General features: G+C 36.2%; 1 protein-coding gene across 3 annotated transcripts in view; it reads left to right on the top strand.

Moving 5' to 3' along the window:
- Positions 1-18680, top strand: part of CCDC191 (coiled-coil domain containing 191) — a 97969-nt gene extending 79289 nt beyond the window's left edge. For 2 of the 3 annotated variants that reach the window (XM_074301230.1, XM_074301229.1), the window contains exons 14-17: positions 1955-2098; positions 9316-9468; positions 11115-11269; positions 16548-18680. In XM_074301230.1, coding sequence (XP_074157331.1) covers positions 1955-2098; positions 9316-9468; positions 11115-11269; positions 16548-16692 — 597 coding nt within the window. In that variant the 3' untranslated portion in view covers positions 16693-18680. The remainder of the gene's footprint in view (positions 1-1954; positions 2099-9315; positions 9469-11114; positions 11270-16547) is intronic. The other variant, XM_074301231.1, reaches the window with a different exon arrangement.
- The last annotated feature ends 40 nt before the right edge of the window (positions 18681-18720 follow it).

The raw sequence follows: 18720 nt of genomic DNA, 5'->3' as shown, positions 1-18720 counted from the left end.
ATAACACCTGCCACCCAAGCAAGCGTGTGCTCCAACCAGCTTTTATCAGTTAGTGAGATAATTATTGCATATTCATTATGAGCATTTACACCTCAGAGATCAGCAAACACTACAAATTAGGGCTGATTTATTGTTTTGTTGACTATCTAGACCTAAGAAAGTGACAGAGAAAATGTTAATAACGTATTTTAAACTTAAAAGTGTGCCAAGAGTACATTTCCTCCCCTAGGGAACCAATTGAACATTTTGCCAGCAAACCCCTGCTCCTGAGGTTGTTGTGAGAATTAAATTAGATAATATATTTAAAGCATTTGGCAAACTTTAAACTGGTATGTAAATGCTAGCTATTTTTTATTACTACTACTACTACTGTTATTATTATCATCAACACCATTATCACTGCTATTATGCGAGCTTTATTAAGAAGGGAGCTATGTATTTGAACAAAGGAGGCTTTTCCATTTGGTGCCCACAGCATTACGATCATCATTTAACTCTTTCCAGAGAGTAAGTTACACAGATAGACTTTGAGGAGACTCACTCACAAGCTTTGGGACGTTTGCTTTTGTCACTGAAATTCCTGCTTCCGCTGAAGAGCTCATCAGATTCTCCTTTTATTGTTTGTCCTGCTAGACAAAGAAACTTAAGTTTATCCAACATGCCCCATCCCTCCTCACTCCACTCTGGCTTCTTGTTTAAAAGGAGAAACCATTGTAACCCCTTTCAGATCTGGCTTGACTCCTAACTGTTTCAGTCTAACAAGCGACACCTCCTAGGTTCTCAGAGTCCGAGAAGGGTTCTGTCCTCCCAGCGGGCTCTGCAAGGTTTCTTTCATCTCACAGCCTCACAGAGTACAGAATGCCCCCCCCCCCCCCATGCACACTCCTCCCTCCCACTGTTTTCAGTGTGGCCACAGCGGTTCTGCCCGGCTTTTTTTGTTCTCCTGTCCCCTACAGGGAGTCAAGCTCCTCAATCCCCTTTTATCACTCAGATGCAGAGGAAAGGACTTAGGAGGGTCCCTTACCTGCCAGGCCTCCCTAACTAAGGCCAAGTGTGAGAGACAAGATAGTGGGAAACAGCATCCCCCTGATTGTTGCTCTTCTGCCACGGGGTCAATCGCCAGGGAGGCTTTTGTTCTTGCCTCAGCTGGCACTGTACCTGGGGACATCCCAGGGGCTCAGGACACTGGCTGGCTTGTGTTATTCACTGTGGACATTTTCTGTCCTTAAGATTTTTTTAGAGGCTGTTTTCATAGAAGAATAGAAAAAAGGGCTGGTCTCTCCAAAGGCCCTCGAGGTGCCATCTGATTGTCTGCCCGTGGGCCCTTTACCAGGAATGATCACACATTGCCATTGCTGCCTGTCAAAAGGATCACCCTGGGCCTGGGAAGGCCCGCTGTACCATGTACTCTGCACATCTACAGGGGTGGGGGTGTCTGTATCTGTGTGTGTGTGTACGTCTAGGTCTCTTGTTCCATAGGTGCATGTACATCTGTGCATGTCTCCGAGCCTGTATGTCAGTGTCCATATGTGCATGTATGTCTGTGCGTACGTGCACTTGCTCGCTAGTGCTCCAATAAAAACCAGACCTATGTGTCAGGGAAGATTGGGGCCAGTGTGACCCCTCCTTCTCCCCCTTCCTCCTGCCTACCTGTTTTTGGCTCTGAGGAAACTGCTGAGGGGGAAGAGGGGGAAGAAAAGGAGGAAGGTGGGCCTATCCAGAGCTGCCTCCCAGCTGATTAGGGACTCCTCTCCCCTGTCTCTGCTATGGCCAGACAGGTCAAGCTTGCACCTTCCCCCTTCCAAGGCCTCCTGCCCTTTAGTGGTGAGGGGAAGAGAAAGTAAGTCCACCCCTGGGCCCTACTGCTCTAAGCAGGGATACCCAGACCTCCAGGCTGGGGCCAGCCCACCCCGCCATGGCCACCAAAAAGTCATGGGGTTCCTTCTTTCCCCAGAGAGAACTGGAGAGGCAGAGGAGAGCTGAGAGGAATCAGCAGCTCCAAGCAATGGCTAAGGACCATTATGAGCGGGTCCTGCTGCAAAGGAAGGGCCTGGAGCCATGGAAGAGACTCCTGAGTCAGACCAGGTACCACATGGAGGTGAGAAGACTCCCCTGTCTGGGACAGGAGTTATCCTGTGGGTCTAGAGGTAATTGTCACAAGGGCTGGGAACCTGGATGGGGAAAACCCATAGATAGATGCAGAGATGGGGGGAGGGGAGGAGGAGGAAGGGGGAGCGAGTGAGGGAAACAGAGAGAGAGAGAGAGAGATACAGAGACAGAGAAAAAAAGAGACAGAGAGACACAGAGAGATAGATGGATGGGTGGATAGTAGAGACAGAGGCAGATTAATGGATAATTACATATATATAAAGACAGATTAGATACAGACAGATAAACAGTTAGGCAAATAGATGGTAAAGACAGATAATGATAATAGAAGGATGGATGATAGCAAAAGAGATAGATACATGGATAGATGCATGGATGGATGAGAGTGACAGGAATGGATAAATGGATGGATGGATAATAGCAACAGATAAAAAGACAGATATAGATGGACAGATGATAGAGACAGATATAGATATATTAGATAGAAAAATAAGTAGACAGGCAGATAGGCAGATAGATACAGATGATAGATTAATCAGATACAGATAAAAAGATAGATACAGAGATAGATATGATTGATAGAGACAAATCAGATGATAAGAGACAGAGTTAAGTAGACAGGTAGATACATAAATAGCTGATATATAATGTAGATAGATAACCAACATACCCACAGATAAACAGACATGATAGATTGATAGAGAGACATATACAGATAGGTAGATAAAGACAGATGGATAACAAATAAAGACAGATTGATTAAAAATATATAAATGATAGATTATAAATATAGATTTATATATACATATATATATACATATACATATATTTTTCATCAGAGTTCCCATCTATGACACATTAAAAAGGATTAATCAGTCCTGATCTAGAATAGTTTTTACATGGATCTATATAAACTTTTTGATCAAGGGAGCTTGTGCTTTTTTTGTGTCATGGACTCACTCCTTTGGCAGACTGGAGAAGCATATGGAGCCCTTTTTGGAATAATTTTTTTTTAATTCAGAATTGAAGAAAATGATAAATTTCAGAGATTACTGAAATTAAAAATATATTTCACTGCGTGTTTATGCTATACTCAAATGAAGTTATAGCTTTGTGTGTATATATATATATATATATATATCTTTATTGATATTTATGTACCTATATTTGATATACTTATACATATATCTTTACTTGCTAACCTCTAACTGAAATTTATTTAAGTATACCTTTATTTTCACCAACTTCTAACTGAAATTTATATATATATATATATGTATAAAGATATATTTGTATTTTCAATAACCTCTAACTGAAATTTATATATTTATACACACACATATATGTATATATATATACATATATACATATATATACATATATTTCCATTGTAGAGAATTTATGCACACACACACACAGAGATATAAACAGATACACAGATAATATCCTTATTTTTCACTAACCTCTTCATGGAAATTTAGCATTTCCTTCTATTATGAATTTTAAAAAATATATATTATTCTGAGAAAGGGTCCATATGTTTCACCAGATTGCCAAAGAAATTCATGACACAAAAAAGGATAAGCTCTCCTGGTTGAGAATATTTTTTTTGCAAGGTAAAGAAAAGACATAATGGGCATATATGAATTAATCTAAAATAGAAGGTACTAGCATTCTTCAGATTCTTACATCAAGTTACAGTTGAGCAACATGATATTCAATGAAAAAAGTAAATTGCTCAAAATTAACCTTAAAAGTTAACCATGTGGGACTCTATAAAAGAGACCTGTAATGTGGACCTAATTGACATTCTTCTTGATGATCAATTTGGGCAGATTCTCATTAAAATTATTAGTCATTCAGTCGGTAACATTTGTTAAATACCCACTATGTGTTGGGCATACAAAGAAAGGCAAAAGGCAGTCTCTCCTCTTGAGGAGCTCACTTGGGGGAAGACAATATGCCAACCATTATGTACAAACAAGCTATACAGAGAATTAATTGGAAATAATCAATAGAGGGAAAATCCGAGAATTAAGAGGGGTTGGGGAAAAAACTTCTGTAGAAGGTAGGATTTTAATGAGGACTTGGAGGAGACCAGGTAAACCAGAAGGTGGAAATGAGAAAGGAGAGCATTCGAGACATGAGGGACAGCCAGGAAAAAATGCCCTGAGCAAGAAAGATGGAGGATCTGGTTCAAGTAATGGCTAAAAGAATTAGTGTTACTGGATCAGAGTATGATGGAGTTAGATATAAGCTGGAAAAGCATGGAGGGGAAGAGGAGGTTGGCCATCTAAGCTATAAAGGGCTTTGAACATGAAACAGAGTTTTTTCAATTTAATCCTAGAAGTTATAAGAAGCCACTGAAGTCTGTTGAGTAAGAGGAGTGACAAGGTCAGCTCTACACTTTAGAAAAATTACTTTGCCCATGGAGTAGAGGAATGGACTGGAGAGAGACTTGTAACAGGCAGCAGACTATTACTCTAGTATGAGGGCCTGCTGGGCAAGAACATGACTGGAGAGAGGAGCCATATAGGAGATATGTTGTTAAAGTAGAAATGACTAGACTTGGCAACAGATTGGATATGTGAGATGAAAACATATGAAGGTGGAAGGTGATACTGAGTTTGCAAATCTAAATGATTGAGAGTATTGTGATGTCCTTGACAGTTTAGAAAGGGAGAGAATTTGGAGCTCAATTTTGAATATTGTTGAGTTTAATACTAATTCACAAAACTTGCTGAGGAAACTGGAAAATAATGTCAGAAACTTGCTATAGACCTACCTCTCATACCTAATACCAAAATAAAGTCATAATGGTTCCATGATTTAGGTGTAAAGGGTAATACTATAAGCAAATTAGGAGAGCAAAGGATAGTTTACCTATCACATCTTTGGAGAGAAAAGGAATTTATGGCCAAAGAAGAACTAGAAAGCATTATGAAATGCAAAATGGACAACTTTGATTCCATTAAATTAAAAAGGTTTTGCACAAACAAAACCAGCACAACTAAAATTAAAAGAGAACAGAAAGTGAGGGAAAAAATTTTATAGTCACTATTTCTAATAAAGGCCTCATTTCTAAAATATATAAAGAACTGAGTCAAATTTATAAGAATACAATTGAGAAATGGTCAAAGATTATAAGCAATTTTCAGATGAAGAAATTAAAGCCATCTATAGTCATGTGAAAAAATGCTCTAAATCACTATTGCTTAGAGAAATACAAATTGAAACAATTCTAAGGTACCATTTCATATCTCCCAGATTTCCCACCATCTTAGGTGGGAAAAGGTAATGATAAATGTTAGAGGGGATGTGGGAAAACTGAGACATTAATGCATTGTTGGTGGAGTTGTGAAAGAATCCAACCATTCTAGAGAATAATTTGGAACTATGCCCAAAGGGTTATAAAACTGTACATATCCTTTGACCCAGCAGTGCCATTACTGGGTCTGTATCTCAAAGAAATCATAAAAGAGGGAAAAGGACCCAAATGTGCAAAAATATTTGTAGCAGCTCTTTATATGGTAGCAAGGAGTTGGAAAATTAGTGGATGCCCATCAATTGGGGAATGGCTGAATAAATTACAGTATATGAACATAATGAAATATTGTTGTTCTGAAAAAAATGTTGAACAAGCTGATTTTAGAAAGGCCTGGAAAGATTTACATGAAGTGATGCTGAGTAAAACAAGTAGAAGCAGGAAAATATTGAATGCGGCAACAGCAAGACTGTGCAATGATTAGCTATAACAAACTTGGTTCTCAGCATTTTGGAGATCCAAGGCAATCCTAATAAACTTCATATGGAAAAATGCCACCCACATCCAAAGAGAGAACAATGGCAATTGAATGTAAATCAACACGATATGTTCATTTTTTTTTCTTTTTCTTTCTTTTGTGATTTTTTTTCTCCTTTTGTTGATTTTTTTCTCCCAACATAATTCATAAAGAAGTATGTAAAAAATGTACATGTATAACCAAAAAAAATTTACATGTAACTGGGGAAAATAAAGTTTTAAAAAAGAATATGTTGAGTTTAAGATGTCTCTAAGGCATCCACTTCAAAACTGGGCCAATTGGCAGTGCAAGACTGGAGGTTATCTGAAAAGTTTGGGGTAGTTAAGTAGATTTGAGAATCATCAGCATAGAGATAGTTGAATCCAAGGGAGCTGAGGAAATCACCAGGAGAAATAACAGAGAGAAAAAGAAAGGGGCTCTGGCTAGAACCCTAGATTAGCAGACATAATGGAAAGAGCGAGAAAGAGCAGTCAGATTAATAGAAGGAGAACCAAGAGAGAGAAAAGGGGGACTGACAATGTCAAAGACTGCGGAGAGTTCAAGAAAAGTGGAGACTGAGAAAAATCCATTGGATTTGGCAGTGGAGAGTTTGGAGAGAGCAGTTTAAATGATGAGATCAGAAGTCAAAGGATTAAAAAGAGAAAGTAGAGACATCTATTGTAGATGACCTTCTCAAGGAGTTTTGCCACAAAAGGGATGAGATAATAGCTAGGTGGACTGCTTGGATAGAATGAGAGTTTTTTTAAGGATGCCATGAGCACTCAGATCTTTTCTATTCCAAGTATAATTATCCACTATGCCTCTTAATTCTAACTGCAAGTGTGTGGTGCAGTAATTAATGCTCTGAACTTGGAGTCAGGAAATCTGAGTTCAAATCCTGCCTCAATTATTGGGCAAAGCAATTAAATTCTGCTTCAGTTGCCTTCTATGTAAAATGGGGGTGGATAATAGCATCTGCCTCCCAGGGTTTTCTGATAATCAAATGAGATAATGATTGCAATATGTTTTGTCTACTTTAAAGAGCTATACAACTGTTGGCTATGATACTGGTGATGATAATAGTTTTGTAATATAATTTGAGATCCCTCTTTTCCCCCCTTACTTAGAGATTTTTGATCTTTTGTTTCTCCAGGTTATTTTTGTTGTTGTTGTTGTTATTTGTTATTATTCTTTCTACTTCAGTAAATAACCCTCTGGTATTCTGATTATTTGGCATTGGATCTCTAAACTAGATCAGATCCTGATGTCATTTTCGTTACAGTGGCACAATCCAAGTATGAGTAATTTATATTTTTCCAACTATTTAAATCTTTCTTTTTTTCTGTAAAAGTTTTGTTCTCATATTTGTGGAATTTTGTTATCTACCTTGAAAGATACTTAATATATTCAAAAGTTATCTTGAACAGAATTTCTTTTTCTTTCTCTTTCTAGTGAGCTTTGTTATATTTAACATGCAGAAAAGTGGCTTATAATTTACTTTTACAAGACTCATTCTATCTTTCTTTTCAGATCCTGAGTTTTTTCATCTATTAGCTATCTCTATCAACCAGAAAGTATCTGGAAATAAAACTCTAGAGTTATTATTCCCTGATCCTGTTCAGCTATAACTTCATTTTGCCTTTTGGTTTCAATACTGATATTATTCAGTTCCTTCAGTAGTGAAAAATCTCATATTTAGATTGCTAAGTTAAATTATTGTTTGTAGACAATCTAATATCCCCATCAAATGGCCATCCACGGTTCCTCTGGGTAATTCTGAGCCTCATGTGTTAGGAAAGACATTCATTATTAAGCCACATGGTGAATGAAGTATCTTGAGATCACGCCACAAGCCCAAGCCAAAGAAACTGGAGATATTTTTAGCCTAGTGATAGCTATCTTCACTTATTTTAAGCATCCTCATGTGGAAGAGAATTAGACTTCTTCAGTTTGGTTCTGAGGGTAGAACCAGGTGTAAGTTGCTAAGAGGCAGATTTAGGCTTGGGATTTAGAGGGGGAGAAGTCTTAAAAAGGAAGATCTATCCCAAAAGTGTGATGAATTGTCATAGGAAGTTTGGGGCTTCTAGACATTAGAGATCATCAATCTACAAGTAGCCTGTGAATTATGCAGAAGGGAGAATGTGACTGAGTCATATATATGGTTGCTAAAGTTCCTTCCAACTCAATAATTCATTTCAGTAATAACATTTAAATTGCAAAATGTATGGATGGATAATTGTGGTTTTTTTTTTTCCCTTCAGTTGTGTCACTATAATCAACAAATAAGCATTTATTAATCACCTTTTATATTCTAGGAACTGTGCTATATGCTAAAGAGTACAAATACAAAGAATGATACAGTCTCTATTGTCAATGAACTTATATTGTGATGGGAGAGATTATAAAAAACATTAAATAAATAAAGCATAAATATAAAGTTGATAAATACACACTTATACACAGTAGTTAAAGACAATGTAGTTTGGGATAGAAGCAGTAGCAATAGGGATAGCAATAACAATAGCCTAGGAGATCCACAAAAACTTCATGCAGAAGATCATTCCTGAGCTGCACCTCAAAGGAAAAGAAGAGCTCTATTAGGTGGAGGTAAGGTATGTAAGTACATAAGAAATGTAAACTCATTTGGAATTGATGCCCCCAAAAGAAGGAGACTCAGATGGTCCCAGCTTCTTATACCTTGACCTCCAGTCATTGAAAGAGTGTAACTGACAGCTACTTAGTCAAAATCGCTAATAAATAACCAGACTTGGGGACAATAAACTCTTTATTGCCCCCCCCTTTATTAGACTGTAAGCTCCTTGAAGGCAGACTTTTTTTTTTTTTTTGGTTTTTGGTTTTTGTGTCTCCAGCATTTTTGCACATAGTAGGTTTTAATAAATGTCTATTGATTTGAATTGGCATTTAAAGGTCAGAAAATAATTCTTAACTGAAAGGTATGACCAAGGAAGCCCTTTGAATACCACCTGAATTATCTTACTAGCATCTATACATATCCAATAAAGTTGTAGAGGATTTTGTTTTTCCCCAAGGCAATTGGGATTAAGTGACTTGCCCAGTAACTAGCCACAGCTAGCTAGTATTAAATATCTATGGCTGGAGCAGCTAGGTGGTACAGTGGATAGAGTACCAGCCTTGAAGTCAGGAAGACCTTTGTTCAAATCTGGTCTCAGACATTTAACACTTCTTAGTTGTGTGACCCTGGGCAAGTCACTTTACCCCAATTGCCTCTGCCAAATATATATACATATGTATAGCTAGAGTTGAACTCAGTTCTCCTGGCTTCAGGACTGGTGCTGTCCATTGAGCCATCTAGCTCCCCCTTTTATTTATTTATCTATTTATTTATTTTGACAATGTGTGTTTCTAAAAATAACTTCTTTTCTTACTTTCCAAAAATGTCCAGGTGGCAGAAAATCATTATTGTTCCACAATTAAGAGGAAATATCTATTAACCTGGTTCCATTATAACCAAGAAAACCTGGCTGAGAAGGTGGCCAAAGCAGATAAACTTTATTCCCAGATCTTGCTTAAGAAAGCCTTTAGGAACTGGTTAGAGGTAAGGCCAAAAGAAAAATACATCAGAGGGTTTGATTGCTGTTTAATGAAATGAAAAGCAAACTGAACCTAGTTTGCCTCTGAATTCATCATGTACTGGGAATTTTTCAGATAGAAATGATCCAGACAGTTCAGGCAGACAGCATCCAATTGCAGATAATACTTTTATACATCAACTTGAACATAATATTCTTTTTGCACAAAAAATGGAAATCCTTCTAACTAATTAAGGTTGCTTTAAAATTATCCTCACTTTTGTTAACTATGATAGACTTAGCTCTTCTCATCAGTGTCAGGATCCAAAACAATTTCAATATCCACATCCAGAGGGAGAACTGTGGAGACAGAATGTGGATTGAAGAATACTTTTTTCTTTCTTTCTTTTTTTAATTGAGTAACATGTATTTACTTTCAAGACACTATATTAAAGGTAGAGATAAACAGAAAAATGAAAATATAAAGAATTAACTGTCCCTTAAAAAAAAAAAAACTTCTTAAAAGAAAACTCCTAATAGCCTCCAGATCAAAAATTATATACTATAAACCACAGTGAAGAAAGATTGAAGTACACTATTTTCAACTTTTTTTTGTTTGCCTGCTTTTTCTTTCTTGAGTCTTTTCCCCTATTGTTCTAATTTTTCTTTTACAACATGATAAATATGGAAATACTTAAAATAAAATTTAAATCTTTAAATTTAATAAATTAAAATATTTAAAATAAAATAAATATTTAATAATTTTTTTTTAAAAGTCATCAGTTTAGTCCTCATTCTTAGGTCATTTTTGTTTCTCACTCCATATCTTTGAAAACATTCTTAATGTAATCTGTTCCTGTTATCTTTATATGTGACTATTCTTTCATTTTGACTTTTAATAGTTTGTGTTCTCATACTCTCTAGGTTTCCATAGCCTTTGCAGAGATTTTCTTCCCTGAGACACCACAACGTTTATTTTCTCTAATTCTTTACCTAACTGCATTTATTTTCCTCACTGCATTTTTCTTCTGGAACCTCTCTCTAATAAAAAGGATTGTATTGGTGGAGAATTCCCTCATGCAGGCCTTTACTATACTGGTGCTTCTCAAACTTTTCAGTCTCGGGACCACTATAGACTCTTCCAATTGTTGAGAATCTCCCCTTGCTCCAAGGAGTTTTTGTGTTTAATGATTTACCATGATATTTACCATGTGGGGCAGCTAACACTATTAGCCCTATAGTCAGGAAGATTCATCTGCATGAATTCAAATATGGCCTCAGACACTTACTAAATATATAGCCCTGTACAAATCACTTAACTCCATTTGCCTCAGTTTCTTCATCTGTAAAATGAGCTGGAGAAGGAATGCCAAACTACTCCAGTACCTTTGCCAAGAAAATCCCAAATAGGGACATGAAGAGTCAGACACAACTCAAGGCAATTTACCACGGTAGAAATTGAATAGTCTTATTTTAATAAAATATTTTAACATTATGCCCTCTTCAAAGGGTCTCAAGAACCCTGGAAGTCCCTAGATCATGCTTTGAGAACTACAGTTGTGTACTAATGAAGGATTGATATCTTCTCTCAATTTATTCTTTTAGAGACTTGCCTAAAGCAACAAGGGGTTAAGCCACATTTCTCACCTCTGTTCTTCTCTCCTCTCTCTAGTACAAAGATTTTCTAACTATTGCAGAAGAAAAAGCAAGAAAAGTTAGTGCTACATTTCTTCAGAAGAACATTTTTATGTCATGGCTTAATATAGTCCGTGAGGAAAAGATTGCTGCTCAAAAGAAGCTTCAGATTGCCAAGGAGCATAGTACTAGGTAAGCTTATCCAGCATTCTAAAAACAGTGGATAAACTTGCACTTTGCTGTACAGACTGGAATGTATTGAACTGGAATGCATCCCAACCATTGATTGCGAGAGGAGCAGAAAGAGATAGAGAAGCAAAGAAACTGTCACTACAGTGGTGTTAGGATTCTGGTTTTAGACCTTAGCGTTGAAATTCTGGACCCATTTCCCCATCTGCAAAATGGATTTCTCTATTCTATAAGAGATGGTGATAGGATAGTGTGTTAATATAAATGAAAAAGGAAGAAGCTTATCCAAATATAGCAGGTGCTATAAAGTATTATAACAATACTATTTATTATAAAAACCTTTATCCTACTTCATAAGGTAATGAAAAGATAATGTGGTACAGAAGATAAACAGCTGACCACGGAGCCAGAAAGACTTAAGTTCAAGTAGTACCAGTTATACCTAGTGGCTTTGTAATCCTGGGCAAGCCACCTAACCTAGTGCTTTCTAACAATCAATAAACATTTATTAAGCATGTGTTATATTCCCGGCAGGGAAAGTGCCAATTTGTATTGATGGAGGAAATGACCTTACCTGGAAGTTCCTTATACCAATGAAATCACAGGTCCTGTCCCTGTCCCATCCTGGGAGGGAGCAAAGTCTTTGGAACTGAAGTCTACCTTTAAATGGCAAAAAATTTTTTATTTTAACCATCCTTAGTGAAAATCTTTTTAAAATAGAGTAAATAATTTCCTCATCTCCTTACATAGAAGATTCTGGACATAACTTTACATTTCTTAGATAACTCAGGATCATTGTTATGAACATTAATTATTTTACTGTACATAATTAGCACCTATTTCTGGGCAAAAGGAAACACAAGTTCACCTATCAGAGTCTGGGGGCCCCAGGATACAGTCCGATGTGGCTGTAGGGCAGGGAGGATGAAAATCTGAGGATGTTGATTAGAGTGCATATAGAGTGAGGAGAGGATGGCCTCTCCAATTGTATAGTTTCTCATTTGCTTTGGGCTAGAAGCCAAGTAACCAGCTATATATTAAATTTTTTAAAAAATGGATTTTTTGAATATCTGTTTTAGCAACCTTTTTTTTTTCCCCTTCTGGTTATAGAAAAGCTACTTTCTAGTTAAGGAGATTACCAGATAAATATCCTCTGAGATGTTTGGTATAGCAATTGATAGAACACTTTATTTAAATATCACAGGACTATTTTTCTGGGGAAATGTTTGCTTACACCAAATTGAAAAGGTAACAGAAAGTATCTCTTTGGCATATCACCAAATTCTCCATCTCCAGTTTTTCCCTTAATCCTATTTCTTCAGTTTAGCAGAGTGAAAACTGCACAGAATGAGGATTCAATAGCACTAGACTACAGATAGTACTTCTTCATCTTTCTGGTCTTACTTCCTTCTTATTTGTCAAATGATAGGGAGTGGATGCTTTGATCTCCAGCCTTTTGTGATTGTTCCTCAGGGCTTCCATCCATACTCCTACACACTCCCACAACTGGAGGATACTAGAGTGTTTCAGAGCCACCTTCTAGGTGTTCAGTATAGGGTGGGGATGAATTCACACAAGTACATCCATTTGGTCTGTAGAGGAACAACCTGAAGAGATTGTGACACACTAACTCAGGATAGTCTACCACTGTAGCACAGGTGTCCTTTCAGGTGTGTCATTTGCAAAAGTGCAGCTTTAATAGGTTTGTTACACTTAAAAGAGGGATTGTAAATTAATCAAACAATAATATTGATATCTGCAGTGCTTCATTATTCTATAGAAGCCATTGATCATCTCATTTTCCCCAGTCTCATTGCAACAGAACAATGTGCAATAGTACTAAGGATTGAATGTTCTCAGAATTGAGTTTTTAATCTGCAAGAATGTGTAGGTTGATAATATTCTAGAATTTACATCTCTTCCAAAGCATTCTATATATCTTCTATTTTTACATGCTGGAACCAAAGGGAAGGAGAACATTTCTCTCTTATAATATCAACATCATTATTTTGAAATTCTGTAATCAGAACTCAGCCTCCAGTTTGATTCTATTCAACTTGGCTCATAAAATAAAACATGGACATTAATAGAGAGTAATTAAACCTAATCAGAAACATAGACTCTAAATAAGAAAAATAAACATTTTATTTAATGTAAGGCCCTGTTTTACACATTGTAGAGAGAATAAAAGTCCAGGACATGGACCCATCCCTCCAAGAAATCAAAGTTTCATTACAAAAGACATGTGTAGTAAAACTGTATGTATACACAGTTAAATAGCTGTCTAGGGCTAAATGCCAGATAAATAAAAGTGTCATGGGTTCAGAGGAGGAAAAAAAAAATCACTTTCATCTAAAGTAGTCAAGGTAGGCTTAATGGAGATGCTATTAAAAAATAAGTAGAATTTCTATAATTTGTAGAGAGGAGAAATGAGGGTTATTTCTGGCAGGGAGAAAGCATCCACACATAGATGTAGAGGAAGCCAAACACTAGGTTGGTTTGAGGTTCAGTAAAAACATTGTTTTGCTGGAATGAAAAGATTACATGGGGGAACATATAAAGTTGGGAAGGGACACTTTGTGTAAGGCTTTTAAATGCCCACACAAGAGGTTTGGACTTTATCCTATAAGTATTAGGTAACCAGGAAAAGTTTGGAGGAGTTTGATCAGGTGGTGGTAGTGAGTAGGAGGTGTTCAGGGGGACCACTTAAACCATTGCAACAATCTGGATGCAAAATGCAAAGATAGTGTTATAGCAATGTTTTCTCTGGCAGAAAGAGAAGAAATAAAAGATTTGACAGGACCTGATATCAGTAAATATGGTAGGATGAGAGATAGAATCAGAAATTCTGACTAAGATTTAGAACTAAGGTGTTTAACATTAAATCATAGTATCATTAACAGAAATAAAGAAGTCAGGAATAGGAACCACAGACTTGTCTCATCCTCTGTCCCAGATTTTAAGCTCCTAGAAGTAGGAGACTGTCATTTAAAGTTTTTATATTCCCCATCTTACTTTTTTTTCTTTTGGATTGGGCCTGTGATTTCATTAGTTTTAAAAATTCCCTGAGTAGAAATTCCCCTTATCAGAGCAAATAATTGCCCAGGCCAAGTGCAAGGAAAAAGGAAGGAGGGCAAAGAGGATCATCTCACTCAAAAACAACAACAACAATAACAACAACAAAATCCAAACCTTAAGCTCCAGGCACTGTGCTAAGCAATTAGGGATACACAAATGAGCAAAAGACACTATAACGAAGGAGACAACAAGCAATCAGCAATTAAAAAAAAACCAAACAAATCTTGAAATCCCCACAAAAAAACTGAGCTCAAGGCTAATTACAATTACTAGAAACAAATTTCATTTTATTTGGTTTTTCTGGCTTTGTCCCCAACCAATTTTTACAGACTTCCTGAAAATTCAATTTCTTCTTCACCCCTTTGTAAGTGACACACAGATTATAAGAGGAAAGAACAGTCAGCACAATTCAATGAAAAATGCATTAGAATTGAAGTTCAATCATGTCACCTCCCTACTCAATAAACTCCAGTGGCTTCTTATTGTTTCCATACAAAACGTTCTTCATAACTTACCCTTCTCCTATCTTTCCAGTCTTCATAAGCCTTCCTTTCTAGCATAATCTCTTCAATTGAGTGACAACCGACTTCCTGGCTGTTTTCCAAACAAGACACTCCATCCCGTGACTCCAGGCATTTTCTCTGACTGAACCCCATTCCTGGGATGTTCCTCCTCTTCGGCTCCAATTGCCAACCTCTCTGGCTTCGTTTAAATCCCAACTAAAATCTCTTCTTTTACTTTCACCAACACCTCTTAATTCTTTCCCTCTATTATTTATTTCCTTTTTTTATCTTTTATATAGCTTGCTTTGTGTGGATTTTTTTACATGTTGTCTTGCCCATTAGGTTATAAGCTTGAGGACAGGAACTTTTTGACTTTTTTTTTTTTAGCAGACCTAGGCACATAATAAATATTGACCAATTTTTTTTTTTAATTTTTTTTTTTTTTTTTTTGGTGTCAGACAATCTCGGTTTCAGTTTTGCCAATTACTACTTAGTGACTTGTGGAAAGTTATTTATAATCCTTACCCTAAGTGTTCTTATCAGCAAAATGAAGGGATATGAACTTTAAATCTACACCTATACAGAAGAGAGAGGGGAACAAAAGGAACAAAGGAGGATCAGGGAAAAGTTATAGCATTAGAAGAAAGCATAAAAGAAGCATAAAACAAGAAAAGATAGAACCTTTTCTCTTTCTAAATCTTCTACTTTGTGTCAGTTACCTTTGAGGTGAGTGGGCTTGTTAGTTCAGATCAGAAATGCTGGAATAATCGAGGCTTGGTCCTAAATTGATTGGGCCTTTTCTGACATTTTGGTGAGGGATGGGTCAAGAATTTAACCAAGAACTAAAAAGTAAATAAATAAAAATTCTTTTTGATTATGTACTTAAACAAATATAAGCATCTCAGAATATAAAGAAAAAAAGGATGTATGAATGTGTATGACTTCATATTTATGTTATGCAGGTTTTTTCCCCACTATGTATATCTTAGGAGTTTTTTGTTTTGTTTTGTTTTTATAAATGCAGTTTAATATAGTCATTGACTTGCTTCTTGGATCCCATTCTGAACTTCATTCAGCTCTCTTGTGTGTATTTTTATGTTTCATTGTTACTTTTTTCTTTTTTAGTATCATCACTACCCAGCCATACCCTTAAAAAAAAAAAAAAAAAGACAAAAACAAAGAAAAAACCAACTTATTGACAAATAAGATAGTTTTGCCCAACACATTTATATCTAGACCATATGCTAAAAATTATATGTCTTATCCATCATCTCTCCACCAAGAGGGGAAACATGCTTCCTCAACAATTAATTGGAGTCATGATTAATCATGGCATTGATCAAAGTTTTAAAGGTTCTTATGGTTTTTCTTTACAATAAGTATATTGTATTAATCCTGTTTCTGTTCATTTGATCTGTATAGTTCATTAAATTACTCCAGGTTCTTCTAAGTCTGTTTGCCTGTTTTGCATGTTTTCTGTCCTGATCACACTACAAGTTTCAGGAGAGGAGAGAGAGTATCTTGTCTAAACTCTTCTACAAATTCTATAGTGCTTGACCCAAAGCAGTACAGGACAATTAGAAGATGTTCTATCCACAGAGTTTGCTATGCAAGTCTCATTCACGATATTGTAATTTTTAAAGTTTGCAAAGTAGAATGTAACCTTTTCCTTTGTGTTTTGCTTTCTCTATTTCCTAAAGGAGGATTCTTCTAACTGCATTTCAGACATGGAAAAAATTTCCAAAACTTATGAAAGAAGAAAAATTAAAGGAGGAAAGGAGAGAAGAACTGCGCAAGAAAGTAGCTGAAATCCTTCCAGACTTCAGGACTACAAGCTCTGTGTGAAGATGAGTGAAAGAAGAAATGTTAGGCTCAGTCATCTTGTAGATGAATGACTTCTCAGTGCCAGAGAAAAACCATCAATAAGTGTGGGGCCTTTGGGAGAAGTATCATTGGCCCCTAAGGTCTGTTTAGTTCTTATTACTTAATTTGTTTGCCAGAAATTATTTGAAACAAAGTACAAATAGGAAACATTCTGTGATCTTAAATTTTCCTCCTTGATTTCTGCTGCATTACTTTGAATCAAAGGCGTTTTCCAGGACCTTTGCCTTAAAGGGGTCACTCCATTGCAACAGAATTTCATAAATTTACATATATATACATATACATTTATATATAAATACTTCCCATAATCACTTGGAACCACTCTTTACATGCCGACTGCCTGATTTTATGACATCAGTGTGATCATATGGGGAAAAATGAGTCTTGATAATCTGACAAAGTATGTTGTAATATAACCCTACCTATAAATAAAATATTTCTGGAATGGCAGCACTGAATACTCTCTTTAGGGATTGACAATTACTCTTGTAGCTGATTAGTGTCAAGAGAAGGGACAATACTTTCCCACATCCTTTTAAAATGCCCGATAATAGGCGATCATGGTATATATCAAAAAGTGTTATTCGTAGCAAAGTAAAAATAGTGTCTGTGAAGGTTCTCTCTCTATCTCACAGTGAAAAAGGAGGCATGAAATAGCCATCTTCAGTGCAACTTGACAAGTGTAACTAATACTCTGAAAGAGTAATAGCCTCACTCTAAATACCCTGGCTTGCCTTCTCACATAACTCCTAGAATACATTATTCTCAGGACTCATGGTCCTCCTGTCTTTGGTTGGCTTTCAAAGGCTGGATGACCACTTAATGGAGATGTAAAGATGTTTGCTTTAGGCAGCAGTGGGGCTAGATTACCTTTGAGATTTCTTCCCTAGCTATAAAATAGAAATGCCTCTCCTACATTAGCTAGCCAAATGCTAACTCTTGAATTAAAAAAAAAAAAAAAAAAAAAATTAGTATCTGCTATACCTAGAGGAACATTTGATTTTTCTTCTACTTTTCTGTCATTACATCTTCTAGATCAGGGTTCTTAACCTAGGGTCCCAGATTTCAAAAGGGTCCATGAACCTGGATAGGGGGGGAAAAATTGCATTTTTATTTTAACTAACTTTTCACTGAAATTTAGCATTTTCTTTTATTTAAAAAGTAAAAATGCAAGATTTTACCAGATTACAAAAAGGCTCCATGACATACACAGAGAGGTTAAGAACCCTTAACTAATTGAGGCAGCTAGATGGCATGGTAGATAGCCCTGGAATCAAAAAGACCTGACCAGAAATCTGGTTTCGGAAACTTACTAGCTGTGTGACCCTAGGCAAGTCACCTAATCTGTTTGTGTTTCCTCAACTTTGTAAAATGGGGATGATATTGGTACTTATCTCTGAAGGTTGCTTTGAGGATAAAATAGAATAATATTTGTAAAGCACTCTGTAAATCTTAAATTTGTCAGATATCTCTATTATTGTATACCAAAGCTTGAAGTCAGGCAAAGAAAATATTATCTTCATTTGCTCTGGCCATCTGTAAGGGCAAAAATTCAAATAAAGGTCTTACAAAGGGCTAAACAAAATAAGATAAGGAATACATTTATAGATTTTTTTCCTCCTCTCCTCACAATCATCAACTGGAGTTTAGTCTTTATTCCTACAAGGGGAAAATCCATTTTGTTTGGGCTCACTCACCAATTTAGTTAATGAATAAAAGAATATTAGTGTTGTAGAAAAACAACATAAGATGGAGCTTCCAAGACTTACTTTTTACATAGAAGAGTGATAGTTCATTGATAATACTTTGAAATGGGAAGTATGGTACAATGAAGACAATGCTGAAATTGAACTCCTCTGACCTCAGTTTCGTCCTCTACAAAATGAAGATCATCACTAAGAGTTAAATCCTTTTCAGCTCCATAGCTTTGGGCCTATCTATGATCTATAAAAGCAGTATGGGTACAGCATTGTATCTAATTTTTTAAAG

The sequence above is a fragment of the Sminthopsis crassicaudata genome, chromosome 3 (genome assembly GCF_048593235.1).
Source record: "Sminthopsis crassicaudata isolate SCR6 chromosome 3, ASM4859323v1, whole genome shotgun sequence".
NCBI classification, from domain to species: Eukaryota; Metazoa; Chordata; class Mammalia; order Dasyuromorphia; family Dasyuridae; genus Sminthopsis; species Sminthopsis crassicaudata.
Note: the sequence above shows the minus strand (reverse complement) of the source record. Positions and strands in the feature narration are given on the sequence as shown.